Consider the following 21,515-nt stretch of genomic DNA (forward strand, 5'->3'; position numbering starts at 1 on the left):
ATGCAAATCATCTATCAACCTAAAAAATGGCTTGTCATTTAAAACATGTAAGTAGCAACTTTACATGGCTGCTCGCTTTAACATGAACCTATTATTAGGCGACATTCAAGTGTTTGTGCGAAATGTGGATGCTAAAGTATAGCACGCTTACTGCAAGACATGGAAGTGCCTGTGCAATCCCTTGCATTTTTCCTGACAACAGCAGAAACAACTTAAAATACTCTCTCATTAATGGTCATACAGATAAGAATATCATTAATAGACATCATAAGAAACTGAAAAGGGTCTACATAAACTCACAACTGCAAGAAAATGTTGTGCTTTTTGTAGAAAACAAAGAGGATGCGCTTCCTGCCACCTCGGTCTCCGTGAATTGGAGCACATCTAAAAAATTAATCGAAACTAAGCTTATTGGCTTCTTGACTCACAGACATGAGAAATATATCTACTGTATATAAAGCTTGAAATAACTACTTTTAAATTAACCAATTCAAAATATAAAGAAATACTCTCTGCTTATGTAACCCGTATGAAAGTTAATTTCTCTCTATAGGCCTCATTTATAGTTTCTTGTAGGTTTTTGGGGGTTAAGTTTTCGATTTTAATCTTTTGTGTAAACAATTCTGGCTTATTAAAACTAGGGGTGCACCGATCCGATATTAAGATCGGATATCGGTCACGATATTGACAAAATAGCTGGATCGAAATATATTTTTTTCTCCGTCGCAGAACATCCTACGTCATTCGTCAGCAGCACTTGTCGCATCGCATGCTGGAAGAGTTGAGTTAACCGTTAAGCAACATGGAGCGCGCCAAAGAGTCGGCTGTGTGGAGATATTTCACGCTTGCCAAGCCAACTAGTTCGTCGGCTGTTTGCAATGTTTGCAAAGTAAATGTTTCACGGGGTGGTGGTAGTACTGCAAAGTACAATACTACCAATTTAATCAAGCACATCCAAAAGCACCATGCTAAGGAGCACGCCGAATTCCTGCAGCTCAACAAAACCAAAGGAGCAGGAGACAATACAGCCCAGCAACTAACTTTGGCAGATGCACTTCAACGATGTGAAAAGTTTCCGACGGAAAACTTGAAAGCATTGGCAATAACAAAGAAAGTTTCAGAATTCATTGTTTTAGATGCTCAACAAATGTCAGTTGTTGAAGATGAGGGCTTCCGTCGCCTACTGGAATACTTAGAGTCAAGGTACTCTCTTCCATCACGCAAGTATTTTTCCGAGACCGCACTGCCAAAACTGTACAAAAAAGTGTGCGAACACATCTCAAAAGAGATTAAAGATATAAAGGTACAATGGTACAATGGTACAACCTCAACAGAGGTGGTACCATTTAAAGTGAGCCGAAGCGAGCCGTACCGTACCGTACCATGCAGTGGAAAAGCGCCATTAGTAGGCCTACAGCGATCTGTCACGCCACAGCAAAGAGCGCCAAAACGCCATTTATTGTTTGAATTTCGTAATCAAATAGACAGAATTTGAAAGATTACACCTTGCTTATTATCGAAAGTAACAAAACACGGAGCATGTTATTTGGCGTTACTGGTGGTTAGGCTACAAAACTGAATTCATTGTGTAATGTACACATAAGACATGAGGTCCATTGAGCCGGGCTGGGCGGGGCCGGGGTAGCAGGGGGCGGGGAGGGGCGTGTTCGGTACGCAATGAGAGTATCGCGATTCGAATCGTGTGTTCTGTATCACGGTTATTCGGTTTGAATATCGTTACACCCCTAATATATATATATATATATATATATATATATATATATATATATATATATATGTTTGTGTGTGTGTGTGTGTGTATATATATACACATAAAGGTGCTGGTCATATAATTAGAATATCATCAAAAAGTTGATTTCAGTAATTCCATTCAAAAAGTGAAATTTGGATATTATTTTCATTCATTACACACAGACTGATACATTTCAAATGTTTATTTCATTTAATTGTGATGATTAAAACTGACGACTAATACAAATCCCAAATTCAGTATCTCCGAAAATTAGAATATTACTTAAGACCAATACAAAAAAAAGGATTTTTAGAAATGTTGGCCAACTGAAAAGTATGAACATGAAAAGTATGAGCATGTACTGCTCTCAATACTTAGTTGGGGCTCCTTTTGCCTGAATTACTGCAGCAATGCGGCGTGGCATGGAGTCGATCAGTCTGCGGCACTGCCCAGGTGTTATGAGTACCCAGGTTGCTCTGATAGTGGCCTTCAGCTCTTCTGCATTGTTGAGTCTGGCGTATCGCATCTTCCTGTTCACAATACCCCATAGATTTTCTATAGAGTTAAGGTCAGGCGAGTTTGCTGGCCAATTAAGAACAGGGACACCATGGTCCTTACACCAGGTACTGGAAGCTTTGGCACTGTGCGCTCTCCCATCCTCGTGCCGTGTCTTGGATTCCGTTGTTTGTTTGCGTTCCGTCTCGTCTCCTTCTCATTTAATTATTCTTACTTTTATAAATGTTATTCTTTTTGAGCAATATCCAACGTTTTGTCTCCTTTGTCGCGGCTTGCGAGCCGGCCGTGACAAATGGGGTCTCGTCCATCCTTTAACGTTTGAAAATTCTGGTTGTATTTCGACATGATTTGGAAGCGCTTTGTTTTTTTTCCGTACGATATTTTGTAAGTAAATTGGCGTGTTGAATAACCGAATGTAATTGTAAGATTGTTTGTTTAGCGCTATTGTTTGGGATGTTTTTATACATCGTACTTTGAAGGAAATACGCGTTGGGTTTGTTTTGTTTTTGACAACGGAATGTGTGGAATGCTGTAGGCTATCTGTAATTTGGCTGTCCCATGCTGTTTTTGTAAGAGGTAAGTGATTTTTGCAGATCCTGTTGTGGGAGGAATATTTAACAACATTTGTGTTCCCTGGTTAGGTTTAGCTGCTCATTCCCTTTTGGAATGAGTGGATGTAATGTAACTTTTTTATTTTTGTGTGGCGACCGTGAGTAGAGCAGTTGTCTCGGGTGCATATCCATGGTATGAGTGAGTCGCCAGCGTGCTGGTTTCTTTTCTTCATACTAGAGGGAATTGGTGCTTAAAATACCCTCACCAGTAACCACATGAAGATTATAGGGTTGGAAAGATGTCTAATCTAGTCGAAGAGTTTATTAGTTCTCCTGCTGAAGGTTTGCTTGATTCGTGTACAAAAGATCAGTTATTCGAGATTGCGGTTCATTACGAAATTGAACTTGGAGATAAGAGGTTAAAGGATAGTACAATTAAAGAGGTACTTAAATCAAGACTAATAAAAAAGGCCGTCTTGTTTGAAATGTCCGATAACGCTACCACCTCTCAAGTTAAACCTCATGTTGGCTCTTTAACTTTTGAACAACAGGAACGATTATTGTTGTTACAGCTTGAACAGGAACGTTTGAAATTGGAAGTAGAGCGTGAGAAAACTAGAAATGAACAGACTAATGTTCAGCTGCAGAAATATCGCTTGGAAATAATGAGAGAAGGTGGACTAAATGGTTCAACTGATCCTTTGCAGGGTGCTCCTCAAGTGTTTGACACTGCTGGAAATTTGAGGTTAATGCCTAAGTTTAACGAGCGAGACCCAGATACCTTTTTTATATTGTTTGAGCGAATAGCGGAGGCAAGAGGTTGGCCTAGTAAGGAACATACACTGCTTTTACAATGTGTGCTCATGGGCAGGGCACAAGAAGCTTATTCTGCCCTGTCACTCTCGGACTGCAACGATTACTGTACCGTTAAAGCGGCAGTTTTAAAAGCTTATGAGTTAGTACCAGAAGCGTACCGACAAAAATTTAGAACATTGTCTAAGGGTCTAAAGGAGGCTCATGTGGGGTTTGCTAGAGAGCTCACTACTGCATTTAATCGCTGGTGTATGGCATCTGAGGTAACCACGTTTGAAGAGTTAACTAACTTAATTGTGCTTGAACAGTTTAAGAACTGTGTTCCTGCTCGAATAGCAACATACATAAATGAGCAGAAAGCTGAAACAACTGCTAAAGCTGCTGAGTTGGCTGATGACTATATTTTAATGCACAAGAGTAATTTTGAGTTTGGAAAAGGGATGATATTTTTGAAGATAGAGTAGATCACATGCCCAGGGATTCCTCTCTGTAATTATTGTCTTTGTGAAGGCCATTGGAAAAATGAGTGCCCTGTGCTTAAAGGTAAGAGTAAAGGAGGAAAGGTTATTTGTGTTAAACCAGCAGGCCTTGTGGCACTATTCTGTCCTGACAGATACGTCACTGTATTGTTAGACAGATAGCGAACATCATCAATAAGACTCAGTAGGCTTGACTCCAGGTTGAGTGTTTTCTTTACTGAAATCTTGATTGTTTTCTTTTTTGTAAAACTGCAATACAGTATAAAATAAACACTATGTTACAGTCAAATATGTGCAACATCAACATAAATATAATAACCACAGCATATATTACAATATGATTCACTCAAAGAACATAGGTAAATGGGCTAAATAAAACACAGGCAAGAAAACAATCCTAAATGAGTCTTAACAGACTGAGCTAACTCTGTATGTATAACACAGCTAAATCCATTCTAGCGGTTAGCAAAACGCTTAGCATTAACCCGATTTTCACTGAAAATAAATGCTTTTAAACAACAGTAGTAGAACATCTACACATGTTTTAACTACTTAAATGACTGTGAGCGACGATACTCACGGATGGATCTATTCCAAGGATACACAAATAACGCTGGTGGTGGAGCATTCAGTCTGCATATACACCTGTTGACAATCTCCTTACAAGCGCAATGACTCCATATTCCACCAGATGTCGCTACATATCATTTCTAACAAAGAACTGACACTGATAAGAGTCAGAACACTCCCCGCTTGGTATAATTATATTATACCACAATCTACTCTTCTCCCTTTTGTATCAGTAACACAACATCACTAATTGGCCTAAGATACTCCTTAATTGTCCCTTGGCTAAAGGTCTTCACCATAACCTTGCGGATCCTGCTGTCAGAGCTAGGAATGGCCTCAACTATCAATCCGAGAGGCCACTGATTGCGCCTTGCTTGAACGTCCTTGATCAGAACAACGTCACCGTCCTGTAGATTATGCTTCTCCTTGGTCCACTTTCTCCGCGGCTGAAGAGTTGCTAAGTACTCCAGCCTCCACCTTTTCCAGAAGGAGTCCGCCAAGCTCTGGACCTGGCGCCACTGTCCCTTGCATAGGTGGTACAATTTGAAATTCCCTGGGGTAGCGGGAGTAACACTTGCCTTAAGGTTAGTAACATGGCAGTTAAGAGTATTTCAGGTATCTCTACATCATATGAGATAGGAACCAGTGGTCTGGAATTCATAATGGCCATAACCTCAGCCATCAAGGTTGTTAGGACTTCATGGGTAAGTCTGGTAACTCCATCCTTCGCTAGCAGCGCATCTAGGATCCGTCTACCCACTCCTATCAACCTCTCCCAAGCTCCTCCAATATGTGAAGAATGAGGTGCATTAAAGGTCCATGTACAGCCCTGGTCTTGCAAGTAGTTCTTTACCTCGGGGTCGCCAGAGTTAATCTGAAGCTCTCTGCATGCACCAATGAAATTGGTGCCTCTATCTGACCTGAGGTGTCTGACAGATCCCCGTATGGATAGGAAGCGCCTTAAGGCGTTGATGAGGCTTGAGCCCACCTTTAGCTCTCAGCAGCAACACCTCGTGTCCGCCGGGTTTCAACATTCCACGGACCAAAAACATCAAGTCCTACATGGGTGAAAGGCGGGTCCATAGCCAACCTGTCAGTGGGCAGATCAGACATCTTCTGAACTTCAGGCTTGCCCCTCAACTTCTTACAGATGACACATTTGAATATGATGCTGGAGATGAGCCTCTTCCCTCCTACTATCCAGACTCCAGCGGCACGTAATGCGCCCTCTGTAAAGTGACGACCTTGGTGTGCCACTTTATCATGATAGTGCCGGACTAAGAGAGTGGTTACATGATGTCCAGCTGGAAGGATTAGTGGGTGTTTCTCTTGATCTTCCAGATCTGCTTTGTGTATTCGACCTCCCCCTCTAAGCAGTCCCTTCTCATCAAGGAAATGATCCAACTTAACAAGAGGATCTTAGTGGTGGTGAACTTTGATACCCTGAGTTAGACATTTTAGCTCAACCTGATACACATCCTCTTGCACTGCCTTGAGGATATTTGTCTTGGCTTGACAGCGTTCTGTGGTGTGTGGCTGCCTACATTGATGCCATCCCTTACATTCATCATTCTTAATCTCACCAGAGAATGACATGAATGAGACTTGCTATGCCTCTTACTAGACTCTTCCAGGTAGAGAAGTTTTCGAATCTTTGTGATCCAAGAGACTGCTCTGTGACTTTTGTTGCAAGAGAGGTGACTTCAGGCCGAATGTCTTTGTCTGCATCTGGCTGCACTAGCTCGAACAATTCTGCCTCATCCTCTTGATGTGTATTTGGCTGGCAGAGAAATTGAGGGCCAAGTAACCAACTGGATGAGGCCAGGTAAGCCGCTGGAATCGGCCTGGTTCCATGATCTGCAGGGTTCTCATCGGTTTGAACGTACTGCCACTGTGTTGGTTTGGTGGAGCTCCGAATGCGAGTTACTCGTTTAGCTACATAGGTATAGAACCTTCTTGATCTGTTGTAAATGTAGCCCAGCACAACACGACTGTCTGTATAGAACCTGACTGCTTTCAACTCTACATCTATTTCAGATTGGATCAGTTCTGCCAGTTCAACTGCCTAGACTGCGGCACAAAACTCAAGGCGTGCCACCGTGTGCATGGGGTAAGGAGCCAGCTTTGTTTTTCCCATTACAAACCCTACATGCCATTTTCCATCAGAGTCCATGACACGCAGATAGGCTACAGCCGCTATTGCTATAGTAGATGCGTCTGAGAAAACGCATAAGTCTATCATTTTACAACATGACATGGAAACTTGGAACGTATGTTCGCTGGATATGAATCTGTTCCAGCAGCATTCCTCAGCGCATATATTGCTACTGCGGGTGACGGGCTGTTCCCAAACACGTGTACACTCATCCAGAAGTCAATGATCTCCTTATTAAGATCATTATCTCGGTGCCACAGAAATCATAAGAAATTGCGATGGTCCTCTCTGACCTTGAACCCATAGAACATTTGTTCTATATCGGCTGTAATGGCTATTTGCTCCCTCCTGAACCTTAGTAGGACTCCAACTAGAGTGTTGGTGAGGTTAGGTCCGCTGAGGAGCATGTCATTCAATGACGTTCCCTTAAACACTGCGCTGGAATCAAAAACCACCCTGATTTTCCCAGGCTTCTGCGGATCATAGACACCGAAGGTAGGTAAATACCAGCATTCTTGCCCTGACTGCAATGGAGGAGCCGGCTCTGCCTGCTGGTTGTCGATGACTTTCCGCATGAAGTCAAAGAAGTGGTATTTCATGTCGGGTCTCCTTCTGAATGAGCGTTGGAGAGTGGAGAGTCTCTGGGTGGCCTGTCCTCTGTTATTTGTAAGGGGCTTGCAAGGTGAATGAAAAGGTAGGGGTGCCACACAGTGATTTTGGTCATCCATGTACACTTCGCTTTCCATTATTCTGAGAAAGTTGTTATCATCTACTGATATGGCTAGTTTCTCATCCTCGGGTGTTTTTTGAAACACACTTTCCCCCAAACCATCTCGGCAGGTCTCCTGAAAGATCTCCTGGCTGTAAGATGATGTTTGAAGACTAGGCTGCACTGGACCCTGTACTCCCTCCGTTATGTGAATCTTGATGCAAGATGAGGAAAATATTTAATGCACTCAGGCGTTGGGATCTCTGATCTGTCGTCAGGTAGGTTGTTACATTCTAGCAGAGTAGGAATTTTCACCTTGGTTTTACCATTGAATGACTCCACTATTATGTTAATTGCTTTCCGTCCTGCAGTCTCCACTGTGCCGGAGCATGTTTTAAGAGTATAGGGGGATGCACTGCTGTTAATGTCTAGCAGATCGAAGAATTGTGATTTTACTAATGACCGGTTGCTTTGGTCATCTAGTACTGCATACACCCTGTGAACCTTACTTGGATTGTTTGCATGATAAACCTTGACCAAGCAGATTTTCAAGCAGGATCTGGCCTTGGTAGAGCCACCACATATTTCTGTACACTTGGACGTGACTATAGGAGGTGTTCGCTCTTCACGCTCCCCGCTTTGCTCGTCCTCAGCTGCGTGCTGAAGCTGCTCACCAAGCGATCAAGGGGCCATTCCAGATGCATCGCTGAGATGTGTCTGTCGCTTTCACACTCATTACATTTAAGTGTTGTCCTGCAATCTTTGGCCATATGCTTGGTGCTGGCACAACATCGAAAACAGATTGAATTCTCCTTCAAGTATGTTCTCCTCTCATCAAGCTGTTTCCCTCGAAACCCACGACATTTTGATAGCGGGTGTGGTTTATTATGTATGGGACACTGCTTATCCGGTTCATCCTTGGCAGCTGCATTAGCCTGTGGAGTGGTAGTTGTAGCAGTGACTGCCGTCTTTCTGACTGTCACAGTTGTTCTGGGGAGTTATTTTGGTGACCTTTCACCTTTGGTGTGGCTTGGGGTAGAGGAGAGGCTAAATGCAAAACTGGGGTCGTTACGGGTCTTTGCCTGGGAACATACAAAGTTCGCAAAAAAGCTGAATGGTGGGAATGGGACATGAAAATCCTCCTTGTATTTGGATCCCTGCCCTATCCAGCGGTCCCGGAGGGAGAAAGGAAGCTTCTCCACTATTGGATTAACACCCCTTGATGTGTCTAGATATAGGATTCTAGGCAAGTATCCCTCCGCTTTAGCAGCTTCTTGCTCTCTTAGCAAGTCACCTAATTCCACAAGCTTGTGTATGTCTCTGTTAGAGATGACTGGGAAGGTCTCAAGTCTTCTCAGTAGGGCATTTTCAATAACCTCTGGGCTTCCATACATTTCTTCCAAGCGCTGCCATATTATATACACACCTGCTCTAGGATTGTTAAAATGCACTGACCTTAACCGCTTGGCTTGTACTGATGACTCCGGCCCAAGCCATTTTACGAGGAGGTTAAGCTCTCCCTGGTCAGATAGATTTAGCTCCTTTATGGCTGCTAGGAAAGACGATTTCCATGCCCAATAGTTTTCTGGACGGTCATCAAAGGCAAGGAGCCCAGAGCTAACCATTTCCTTTCTCACCAGATACTGGGCTAGGTCAGCGTTCTGAGGAGTTGACGGTGAGTTTATCTTGTACTGGACCCGATTAGGTGTTGGAAAGGTAGCGGCTGGGTATTTGTTTGGGATATAAGGAGCCTTATGGGTAGGTGGAGGTGCATAGCGCCCATCTGCAATGGGTTTGTAACTTTCTTCCTCCTTAAGTGGTCTATACACTGTATTTTGTGCCCCGTTGAGAGTGAATGGGAGACTTAGAGTTTTATCCTGTTGGATTGGCTGCTGTGGCGTACCATCATGAAACTCCTGGTGAGCATTTTGCTCAAATGGTTGGGTTTCTATATAGTCTCTGGTGCGTTTTGTTGGATCTTCAAAAGTCAAATTCTGAAACTCACCAAGAGGGTCTCTTTCCATCTGTTCAGCTGCTGCTGCCTCTTCATATATTGCTGCCTCTTTTGATGCTGCTGCAGCTTCCTTCTCTTGCTGCAAAACATGAAGATTGGCCTTTATGGTTACCTTTTCTTTAATGATGGCTGCCTCCTTCTCTGCGTAAGACACCTTTATTTTTGCTGCTTCGGCCCTGGCCCTCTCCATACATTGTTTGAGAGTTTGATGTCTCCTGATGAAATTAGGCATGCTGCTCAGGGTTATCTTTTCTGGATGGAATGTTGGTGAGGAAATGGATTCCTCATGGAAGTGACTTTGCTGGGGACCCTATTTTGCAGGTGGTAGTTCCAGAGAAATATCGATCATTGGTGTTGGAGATTTCTCATGATAAACTTGCTGGACATTTAGGAGTAAGGAAGACCGTACTTTGGCCTAAATTGAAGAAGGATGTGTCAAAGTATATCAAGACATGTAATACCTGTCAACTAACAGGAAAGCCGAATCAGAAGATCAAACCTGCTCCACTGTTTCCTATTCCTGCTGTTAGTCCACCTTTTGAACACTTTATTATTGATTGTTTAGGCCCACTGCCTAGATCAAAGGGATTGCCGTGGTTGATGTTGTCAGCGCATGAGGTGAGCCAGGAAAGTACTAGTTTTAGTGCCAATGATTTGGTGTTTGGGCATACTGTTCGGGGACCGTTGGCTACACCGCCTCAGAATTTGTTAAGTTATGTGAACGACTTTAAGCACAGATTGTATGAAGCAGGTAAGATGGCAAAAGAACAATTGCATTTGTCTTGCTTTCCTTTACTCTCTTAAATTGCTTCTACAGGGCCCATAGTTGCCAAGGACATTGGGGGTAAAATGAAGCTGGTGTTATACAGTAATGTGGGGGGTTATCGGGTGAAGGGTTTAGGTTGGGTTTCATTAAGTGTAAACCCTTTTCTATGGGGGAGGGTGTTATGAACCCAGTATGGGTCATATTTGTGGTTTGTGTGTTTTTCTTTCTGTTTGGTTTGCAGGAGGGAGTTAAAGTGAGTGATGTCATTATTGATTAAGGAGTTACACCTGTGTTGGAGCTGATGCCGGCAATTAAAAGCAGTTCCCTTCAGCTGTGACGGCGCGCGCTCTCGCATCCTTGTGCCGTGTCTTGGATTCCGTTGTTTGTTTGCGTTCCGTCTCGTCTCCTTCTCATTTAATTACTCTTACTTTAATAAATGTTATTCTTTTTGAGCAATATCCAACGTGTTGTCTCCTTTGTCGCGGCTTGCGAGCCGGCCGTGACAAAGGTGGTTCTTGAAGCACTGACTCCAGTGACTGAATCTCCCCCACATTTTTGAATGGGTTTTGTTTCACAATCCTCTCCAGGGTGTGGTTATACCTATTGCTTGAAAAAAAAATTCTACCACATCTTTTCTTTCCCTTCGCCTCTCTATTAATGTGCTTAGACATAGAGCTCTGTGAACAGCCAGCCTCTTTAGCAATGACCTTTTGTTAGTTTTGTCAGTGCCACAGACTGATCGACTCCATGCCATGCCGCATTGCTGCAGTAATTCAGGCAAAAGGAGCCCCAACTATGTATTGAGTGCTGTACAGGCTCATACTTTTCATGTTCATACTTTTCAGTTGGCCAACATTTATAAAAATCCTTTTTTTGTATTGGTCTTAAGTAATATTCTAATTTTCGGAGATACTGAATTTGGGATTTTCATTACTTGTCAGTTTTAATCATCACAATTAAATGAAATAAACATTTGAAATCTATCAGTCTGTGTGTAATGAATGAATATAATATCCAAATTTCACGTTTTGAATGGAATTACTGAAATAAATCAACTTTTTGATGATATTCTAATTATATGACCAGCACCTGTATATCGTCGCTGTCCGATGAAAACCGCGTATGTCACTTTTGCCGATTCTGAGATTTTTCGACGGATAGAATGTCCAGGTTTATTTCCGTATACAGTATGCTTCACATTATCTAAATGACCAATGAAAAGATGTGAAATCATGTCATCTAATTTTCACGTATATCCATTTGGTGGCATCTTGCCGGTCTCGTGAAGTTTCATCTTAAGCGTCTCTGGAAGCTCAGCATTGGATGGCCGAATAACACTGTGAGGTAAAGTATCAGCAAACGTTTGTTTTTGACAACTGTTCTCAAGTTTATTATATACTCACAAAATTACGGTAGGACTGTGCAAACAAACATTTTTTTCTTCCACATCTTTTCCTTCCCCTCGCCTCTCTGTTAATGTGCTTGGACACAGAGCTCTGTGAACAGCCAGCCTCTTTAGCAATGACCTTTTGTTAGTTTTGTCAGTGCCACAGACTGATCGACTCCATGCCACGCCGCATTGCTGCAGTAAATCAGGCAAAATGAGCCCCAACTATGTATTGAGTGCTGTACATGCTCATACTTTTCATGTTCATACTTTTCAGTTGGCCAACATTTCTAAAAATCCTTTTTTTGTATTGGTCTTAAGTAATATTCTAATTTTCGGAGATAATGAATTTGGGATTTTCATTCGTTGTCAGTTTTAATCATCACAATTAAATGAAATAAACATTTGAAATCTATCAGTCTGTGTGTAATGAATGAATATAATATCCAAATTTCACTTTTTGAATGGAATTACTGAAATAAATCAACTTTTTGATGATATTCTAATTATAGGACCACCACCTGTATATCGTCGCTGTCCGATGAAAACCGCGTATGTCCATTTTGCCGATTTTGAGTCTAGCAATATCTAATATATAAGTCTAGCATTGCCATGTCAGTGTATTGATTCATTGTCCCTTCATAGTTTGCAAGAGACATTTAATAAACTGAGCGTAATTAATAAACTGAGACGTAGGCTATTTAATAAACTGAGCGTATTTAATAAACTGAGACTTATTTAATAAACTGAGCATAGCCTATTCATATGTCAATATGAAACGCAACTTGGTCATTCTAATTAATGATCGGAAGAACGCGTATCGACCACCGTTACTGTAAAATATGCACGTATGTCCATTTAAACTCGACTTTGGTCAAATGTGGATTATATAATTACACTGGCAAGAATATGGTTACATTTAACGATGCCGTACCAAGTTCAACTGCTTTTGAAATGACGGTGTTTTTTTCACTTCCTGAAAAGTAACCGTTTTGGTTTCATAGGGCAGCGACGATATATTTGTATATTATTAAATCAGCCTCAAGTTTTAGTGTCAAGTTTTTTTATATTTAGCCTAACCTATGGTTTATTATTTCTGTTTCATATACTTTACAAGTGCACAATCTGCAAAGCGTGCAAAAGATGCACTGACAGGGGAACTAGAGGAAGACTTGAGGAGCAGTACAGCTGGAGCATCATAGCTTGCAGTTCCACAAGAAAAGGTCCTTCGGGGGGAAGCAGCAGCAGCACCGAGCAGCTTTATGCAAGAGTTTGACCAAATTGTGGATGAGTGTGAAGATCCCGGTGCAGCAAGCAGCTCGAGCCCTGCAATCCAACTGCATGGATATCTTACAGAGAAAACCATCGGTGCCTCAGACAACCCATACCAGTACTGGGGAGTCAACAAATGCAGATTACCTTGCCTTGCTGCTACTGCCACAAAATACCTCTATGCGCCCTGCACCAGTGTAGAAAGTGAGAGAGTGTTCAGCCCAGTATCCAACATTGTGGATGAAAAGAGAAATAGACTTACAGCATAGAGAGCAGACATGCATGTCTTCATGAGAAAGAATTTGCCATTGCTGGTTTAGTGAGCATTCACAGGTCTGAGTGGTGTGACACTCTAGACCACAACATGTTTACAATGTTTGGTTATTATTTGTATGTTCGACCAAGTTGTTGTTTGATCAACTTTTTATTAGTATATTCTCAGGTTCAGCTGCTATGTTTTATTTTGAATTCCTGTTTGCAGGACTTTGTTTGCACTCAGTATATTTATAGTTTGGGTACTGTTTGATTACTATTGTATGTTCAACCAACACTGTTTTGTTTCTGCGGCTACATTTTATTTATTTTAATTTAAGAACTTGAAGTTTGATTAAATTCTGTTTTAGATTTGAATGCACAATTGTTTTTCTTAATAACATATAATTAAGAATTCAAATATATTTTTACATGGTTACACTCTTTGATTACTACTGTTTGACCAATACACAATTTGGTTTCTACTGCTACATTTTATTTATTTAAATTTATTTTAAGAAGTTTGTTTACATTCTATTTTCGATTTGAATGCACAATTGTTAAATAACAAATAAATAAGAATTAAATACATTACATCTAGGCTATGCTATTTTGTCTTAGTTAGGAAAGTAATGTTTAGTTTGTAAAGTCTGGTACCTTTAGTCTCTTCCACATGGTGGAAGGAATGTATAAGGTGGAAGGTATACAGTTTATTATTAATTCAACAGCGGTATCGGATCGGTGTCGGGTATCGACAGATACACAAAGCCCAGGCATCGGTATCGGTATCGGGACTGAAAAAGTCGTATCGGTGCATCCCTAATTAAAACTGACTGGTGTGTTTCTGTCTAGATCATGTCCTGTATGTGGAATGGAAATTACCTTGATGGTTTCATTGATGTGTTCTTCAGGATGTTCAGACTCGTCTCCAGCGCCTAGTTTATGGCTGGCCATGGCCTCGATGTATGATATGAGGAGAACAGGGTAGAGTTCAGCTGATGTTTGATGTCTTATCTCTTTCAGACGCTCTGGAGTTGACAGATTAATCATCTACAACCCAGAGAGAAGAAAATAGATTTATTATTCACTCAAATATACAATATTATTAAAGATCATATATTATTTGAAAGATCATAAATTACAGGGGAAAATCAGACAACACACAGGTGTTCTAACATGCTTATATCAAAGGCCTTAATCACAAAGCACATTAAAACATTTCCGCAAATGTTTACCCTTCCTCAGACAAATTTGTTTATAAAGAGTTAGCAGATATTAAGCAAACACTCCACTAATTCTATAATGAGAGTTAGTTGACATGTAGTTGCAAAGTTACTTATGGTTAACAGAATGTTCAAAAGGGACCATCAAAATAAAGTGTCACCGTCTTTTGTATTTTATAAAGTTAAAAAAACTTCTAACACGGCTAGTACCAACCAGATAATAAGCAAATGGAATCAGTTTAAAGGGTGTTGTAATGAGATTATAATTTTCTTGGGACAGATCTGCAACTTTGCCAGCAGAGGACGCCATTTTCTCACACTTACATTGTGATTAAAGACTGAATGGTGCAAGGACCTAAACAGCAGCTGTGTTTTGTTATGAGATTTTTGTCATATAGCAATAAGGATGGACAGAGTATTTTAGGAAATGTCGTCAATATTTCATGAATGGTGAGAGAGGCCACACAGGAACAGTAAGATATTATTAATTTTATTTTGTTTTGGTAAAAAGGGCAAACTAATTTTTACATCATGCTTCACATCTCACATTTCAATGTATGCAAATATTGAAACTAACAAGAGAATAATAAAATATAAAATGTTTCAGTTATTAACGTAGCCTTGGTTGCCTGAGAGAACGGGAACAAGGATTGCATCAGTAATTGGCTCTTATGGGGAAAACTCCTGCATCAGCACTGACAACGGCGGACTGCCTATTTGAGTTGCACTGAATTTTTGTCAGAATTTTTCGACTGAGGAGCAGGAGCGTCGACTCATGTGTAAGCTTAGTAGCATGGCAAGCTATTTTTTATGAGACGGTCCGTTCGAGGACAGCATATCTGCTTCCGTATGCATGGAGCCCAGCACGTGCACCACTCTCACTGAGCGAAGACTGTGCTGTGCCCACCATAGGAGGCGGCATCAGCTTGTTTAGCACATGAGACCAGAGTCCCCCTTGGTGATTTATATATGCTACCACTTTCATACTGTCCCAACGGACCAAGTTGTGGCGCCCTCTGAGTTCTAACTGGAACTCCTTCAAAGCCAGAAATACTGCCATCATTTCCAGGCCACCATCCTTTTTCGCTAGCCTGTTTGCCTGTCATCCGTGCTTGCCATCTTCTTTTTTTCTTTTACGAGTATATCAAACAACTGTGGTGAGTAGGCTCAGTCAACAAACACAGTGAATAATGTCTTCTCCTGTTATTGTCACTTTCACTTCGTGTCACATGTATAGTATAGCATTCTCTGTCAGCACTGAGGCCTTTACATGTGATAAATACAGGAAGATTTCAGAACTAGAGACACGCATCCAAACTTTAATCGAGGATAGTAAGAGTACAGGGGCTTTGGATACTGCTTTGGATGTGACTTGCTTAGTGAACTCTGTACATTGTTCGGTTCCGGCTGTAGAGCCTGTGGAGCAGGGCAACTGGGTGACCGAGAGACGCTGTAGTTTTGCTCTACTGTTCCGATTACAATAACAAACAGATTCTCCCCACTCAGTGGAACGGAATGTGAAAATAGAGACATCAGCCACCATAGTCACACGTTTGCTGGGAGCCAGGACGCCTGACATCAAAGCAAATTCAAAAGTGCTGGCTAATGCTAATTGACCTATGGCTAAGCCACGCCCCCTCCACTCACTCGGACAAACAGTCAAGATTCGGTGGCAGGCGCTATGGCAGCTCTCACAGTTGGAGACTTTTCACAGGAGGTAATTGATGATTTTTGGAGAGAGAAATATTATATAGATTATATTTTGGTAGAAAGTTGTCTAAAATGTTGTGTTTCAATATGTAATTAATGTTTCATGATCAAATTAAATATCTACAGGTCTAAGTTGCATACGTTTCCAGGACAAGCCTTTTTACCATCTTTACCAAGAGTACCTCTCCGTTAGTTTGGTGCTAAAGTATTTACATGAATCATTCAGCACAACATTGCTAACATTTGTTATCTCGGTTATTTACAGATATGTAAATTAATCTAAGTGACATGATGTACAACGCAGCTAGAAGCTAACGTTAACATTTTCTAATGTTAGGCTTACGTTCAAATACGTTGTTGACTTATCTTAGAACAGATGTAGACATCCTTGTTTAATCTATCCACGTTTAGTTATTGTTGTGGTCTACCGCACAACTTAATCCAGACACTTATCTCGGTTGAGATGTGGCTTGGGAAAGGGTAAAAAATACACACCGTCGCCCAGTCTCTCGGGATACCTAGTGTCGGAGTTGTATGTACCCCATGCACACCGTTTGACCATTTTAAACTTAAAATGACAAGAAAAAACGTATAACAACGAATGTCGAGTCCCAGAAAAATACGATGACAGGCACTGTAATTTGCTCTGGCCCCCTTCCTGTTTGCCAGAGTGATAAGATACTTAGTAGACTGTCCTCACTCAATGGCTGTCTGTCTAAGGGGTGTCCGCAAAATAATATAGAATTCATAGACAATTGGAAAAGTTTTTGGGGCAGACCTGACCTGTTGAAAAGAGATGGTTTTCCTCCCTCCTGGGATGGTGCTGCTCTTCTCTCTAGTAATATGGCACATAGTCTTAGAGCTGAAACATGAATTGGGGCTCAGTTCAGGAAGCAGACAGACTGGCTAAACTGGCCATCTGCTAGCTGTCTCACGTCACTGAGGTCAGATAAATCCCATCACATAGAGACTCTATCCCCTAGATATCATCAGAAAGAGTGTGTCTGTTCCCCGAATTCTTCGAATTAAGAAATACAAAAAACTCCAAAACCTAAGGGTAGCATTTTTATTGATGTTCAACAAATAAAAAAACAGATATAATACAGATCAAAGCTGAATTTTCAGCATCATTACTCCAGTCTTCAGTGTTACATGATCCTTCAGAAATCAATATGATGATTTGATGCTCAAGAAACATTTATGATTATGATCAATGTTGAAAACAGTTGTGTACCATTTTTTTAGGATTCTTTGATGAACAGAAAGTTAAAAACAACAGCATTTATTTGAAATAGAATCTTTTATAACATTATAAATGTCTTTAATGTCACTTTTGATCAATTTAATTCCTCCTTGATAAATAAAAGTATTGATTTATTTTAATTTTTGGGGGAAAAAATACTTACTGACCCCAAAGTTTTGAACGGTAGTGTTTAATGTTACAACAGATTATATTTCAGATAAATGCTGTTTTTTTTAACTTTCTATTTATCAAAGAATCCTGAAATAAAAATGTAAATAACTGTTTTCAACATTGATAATAATGAGAAATGTTTCTTGAGCATCAAATCATCATATTAGAATGATTTCTGAAGGATCATGTGACACTGAAGACTGGAGTAATGATGCTGAAATTAAAATCCCAGGAATAAATTACATTTTAAAATATATTAAAATCGAAAACAGTTATTTTAAATTGTAATAATATTTCACAATATTACAGATTTTTACTGATTCTTAGGGCTAGCAATACAGCTAACATCTCTAGGCTATTTGTATCCCTGGAGACCATGGGTCAAGCGGCCTTCCATGACCACTCCCCACCCTGTGAGGGATGTATCTTTCGACACAGTCTTGCAATGACAGGATGTTCCCAACACTAGGATTTGGAAAAGGAACGTCTACGGTTACGTATGTAACCCTCGTTCCCTGAGTAGGGGGGGGGGGACTTAGAGAATACACATATGACCCGAAGGAACATATGGAGAACACTGGGGTATCCAGCCGCAGGTGGAATATTTCAACCCCAGGGGTGGCAAGGTGGCTTGCCAAGGGAAAGACACATGCTCCGAGAGGCTTACAGTGGAAATATACATGTGGGGGTCGCTCAGGGGAGGGACCATGTACACGGGAGGCACCTAGCCGACGCACAGGCAATAGACACTGGCGCCAACGTCAGGAGTGCTGGAGGAACTAGGGCTGCACAATTAATCGAATTTCTAATTGCGATTACGATTACGGATGCCACGATTACGTAATCGTTCAAAGCCGCGATTACAAAAGAAAATCCACTCTGCGTGTGTGTGTTTAGAGCATAAATATGTTATGAGAGGCGAATCACGACTACTTCAGAAAACCCAGCACAATATGACATACCAGGCAGTGACGTAAGTGTACGCTGAAATAAAAAGACTTTCACCTCAGAAAAACGGACTTTACTGTCCTGTCCCGTTATATTGTGCTCGTAGCGTGCACTCTTCAATTGCACGCGCAAATGCGGCGGTGCGCGCTGTGTATCGCTTCACTGTATAAAGTGCAAAAGAAACTACGAGTATGCAACGTCGTTTCAATTTAAATTAGTATGTCACGAAATAAAAGTAAAATACCAATAAATCACGTGTTAGCTGAGAAGGATCTGCATGCAGGTATGATTTTCATTCTATTCACCAGGAGCTGTTTCATTAACAGTTCTTGTTAGTATATTGTGTATTCACCATGGTAACTGTCGTTTCCATAACCCCAAAATGCCACTTTATTTTCACTTTGTGTTATTTTTTATATTTTTAAATGACTGTGGTGGCTCATATCAACATTGTATTAACAAAAACTAGTTTGGGACTGCTATATTTAATTGCTTTAGCATAGTCCTAATGTTTTTCTAGTCTTTACTATGAGTCATACAATTTATGTGTAAATGGGGACAGTACTTGTGTGTGTGTTAACAATTTTTGTATTATAATATGCCTATATATATATTCAATGTAAATTGTGATAATCGTAATTAATAATCGCAATTACAATTTCAAGGGAATAATCGACAATTATGATTTTTGTCATAATCGTGCAGCTCTAGGAGGAACTCAGGGCTTTCGGGGAAGCTCACCTGAGGAGAATATCGCACGTATCCAGTCCGTGGAGTGGAATGGCGAGCAAGCGAAGACACCTGAGCGGGTCCAGTACTAGCTGGTTGAAGCGAGTACATGAGAGGACACTGGCTCCACTCGGAGACTGTAGAATCTGGCGAATGTGTTAGGTGTCGCCCAGCCTGCAGCTCTGCAGATGTCTGTTAGCGAGGCGCCATGCACTAGAGCCCAAGAGAATGCCACACTCCGGGTGGAGTGGGCAGTCACACCAAGGGGGCACGGTCGACCTTGCTGCTGGTATGCCAAAGCAATGGCGTCCACTACCCAGTGAGACAACCTTTGCTTGGAGAGAGCCTTTCCCTTCAGCTTCCCACCATAACAGACAAAGAGCTGGTCTGAGGTCCTGAAACACTGCGTCCTGTCTACATAGACGCGGAGAGCGCGTACTGGACAGAGCATTGCCAAGGCTGGGTCTGCCTCCTCCGGGGGCAGCGCTTGCAGGTTCACCACCTGGTCCCGGAAGGGAGTGATAGGAACCTTGGGCACATATCCAGGCCGGGGTCTCAGGATCACGTGAGAGTAGGCCGGCCCGAATTCCAGGCATGCTTCGTCAACGGAGAATGCGTGCAGGTCCCCTACCCTCTTGATGGAGGCCAGAGCAACCAGGAGCGCTGTCTTCATAGACAGGAATTTGAGCTCGACTGATTGCAGTGGCTCAAAGGGAGCACTCTTCAGGGCAGTTAGAACCACTGAGAGGTCCCAAGAGGCAACGAGAGGAGGGCGAGGCGGATTTAGTCTCCTCGCTCCTCTCAGGAACCTGATGACCAGGTCGTGCTTCCCCACCGACTTACCTTCGATGAGGTCATGGTGTGCGGCAATAGCAGCAACATAGACCTTCAGGGTGGAGGGAGACAGCCTTCGCTCCAGCCCCAGTTGAAGGAAGGAAAGCACAACGCTGATCGAGCATCTCCGGGGGGCCTTCTCGGTGAGAAGAGCACCAGCTGACGAAGAGGTTCCACTTCAACGCATAGACGTGTCTCGTGGACGACGCCCTAGCGGAAGTGATGGTAGCCACCACCGCTGGTGGTAGGGTACTCAAACCTGCCTCGTCCCGTCGAGGAGCCACACGTGGAGGTTCAAGAGATCGGGACGAGGGTGCCATAGGGTGCCCCGTCCCTGAGAAAGAAGGTTCTTCCTCAGAGGGATCGGCCAGGGAGGCGCTGTCGCGAGGAGTACTAGTTCGGGGAACCAGGTCCGGTTGGTCCAGTAAGGGGCAACCAGGATGACCTGCTCCTCGTCCTCCCTGACCTTGCGCAAGGTCTGCACAAGAAGGGTCACTGGGGGAAACGCATACTTGCGGCCCTGCGGCCAGCTGTGCGCCAGAGAATCCGTGCCGAGCGTGCCCTCGGTCAGGGAATAAAACTGGGCGCAATGGGTCGAGTCGTGGGAGGCGAACAGATCTATCTATGCGTCCCCGAACTGGTCCCAAATCAGCTGGACCGACTGGGGATGGAGTCGCCATTCTCCAGGGAGTGGCTGAAGCCGTGAGAGCTCGTCGGCTGCACAGTTCAGCACTCCGGGAATGAAAATGGCTCGAAGCGACCTCAGATGCTTCTGACTCCATAGGAGGAGGTGGCGGGCGAGTTGTGACATACGGCGCGAGCGTAGACCACCTTGACGGTTGATGTACGCTACTGTGGCGGTATTGTCTGATCGGACTAGTACGTGTTGACCCCTGACCAGCGCCCGGAAGCGGTGCAGGGCAAGGCGTACTGCCAACAACTCGAGGCAATTGACATGCCATAGCCGCTGGGGTCCTGTCCAGGAGCCCGCAGCAGCATGTCCATTGCACATGGCGCCCCAGCCCGTGGTGGAGGCATCTGTTGAGACAACAACATGCCGGGAAGCACGTTCCAGGGGGACACCCGCCCTGAGAAAACTGAGGTTCGACCACGGGGTGAAGAACTGACGGCAGGTCGGAGTAACTGGTACTCGGAGCGTGCCGTGTTGCCATGCCCACCTCGGGACTCAGTCGCGAAGCCAAAGCTGAAGCGGTCTCATATGAAGCAATCCGAGCGGCGTGACCGCGGCTGCAGATGCCATATGCCCCAGGAACCTCTGAAAGAGTTTCAGTGGAACCGCACTCCTGCCCTCGAATTGTCTCAGGCAAGTCAGCAGTGACTGCGCGCGCTCGCTCGTAAGCTGCGCGGACATGGCGACCGAGTCGATGTCCATACCGAGAAGAGAGATCCTCTGCACGGG

At 42.8% G+C, this 21,515-nt stretch overlaps 1 protein-coding gene across 1 annotated transcript in view; it reads right to left on the reverse strand.

The window, feature by feature from the left end:
- The window catches only part of adgrl4 (adhesion G protein-coupled receptor L4), a 65,351-nt gene that overhangs the window by 16,795 nt on the left and 27,041 nt on the right, over positions 1-21,515 (reverse strand). Inside the window, exon 6 of the mRNA XM_077202813.1 lies at positions 14,120-14,287. Coding sequence (XP_077058928.1) covers positions 14,120-14,287 — 168 coding nt within the window. The remainder of the gene's footprint in view (positions 1-14,119; positions 14,288-21,515) is intronic.

The sequence above is a fragment of the Siphateles boraxobius genome, unplaced genomic scaffold (genome assembly GCF_051911475.1).
Source record: "Siphateles boraxobius isolate OS27281-9 unplaced genomic scaffold, OSU_SipBor_1 5, whole genome shotgun sequence".
Classification (NCBI taxonomy): domain Eukaryota; kingdom Metazoa; phylum Chordata; class Actinopteri; order Cypriniformes; family Leuciscidae; genus Siphateles; species Siphateles boraxobius.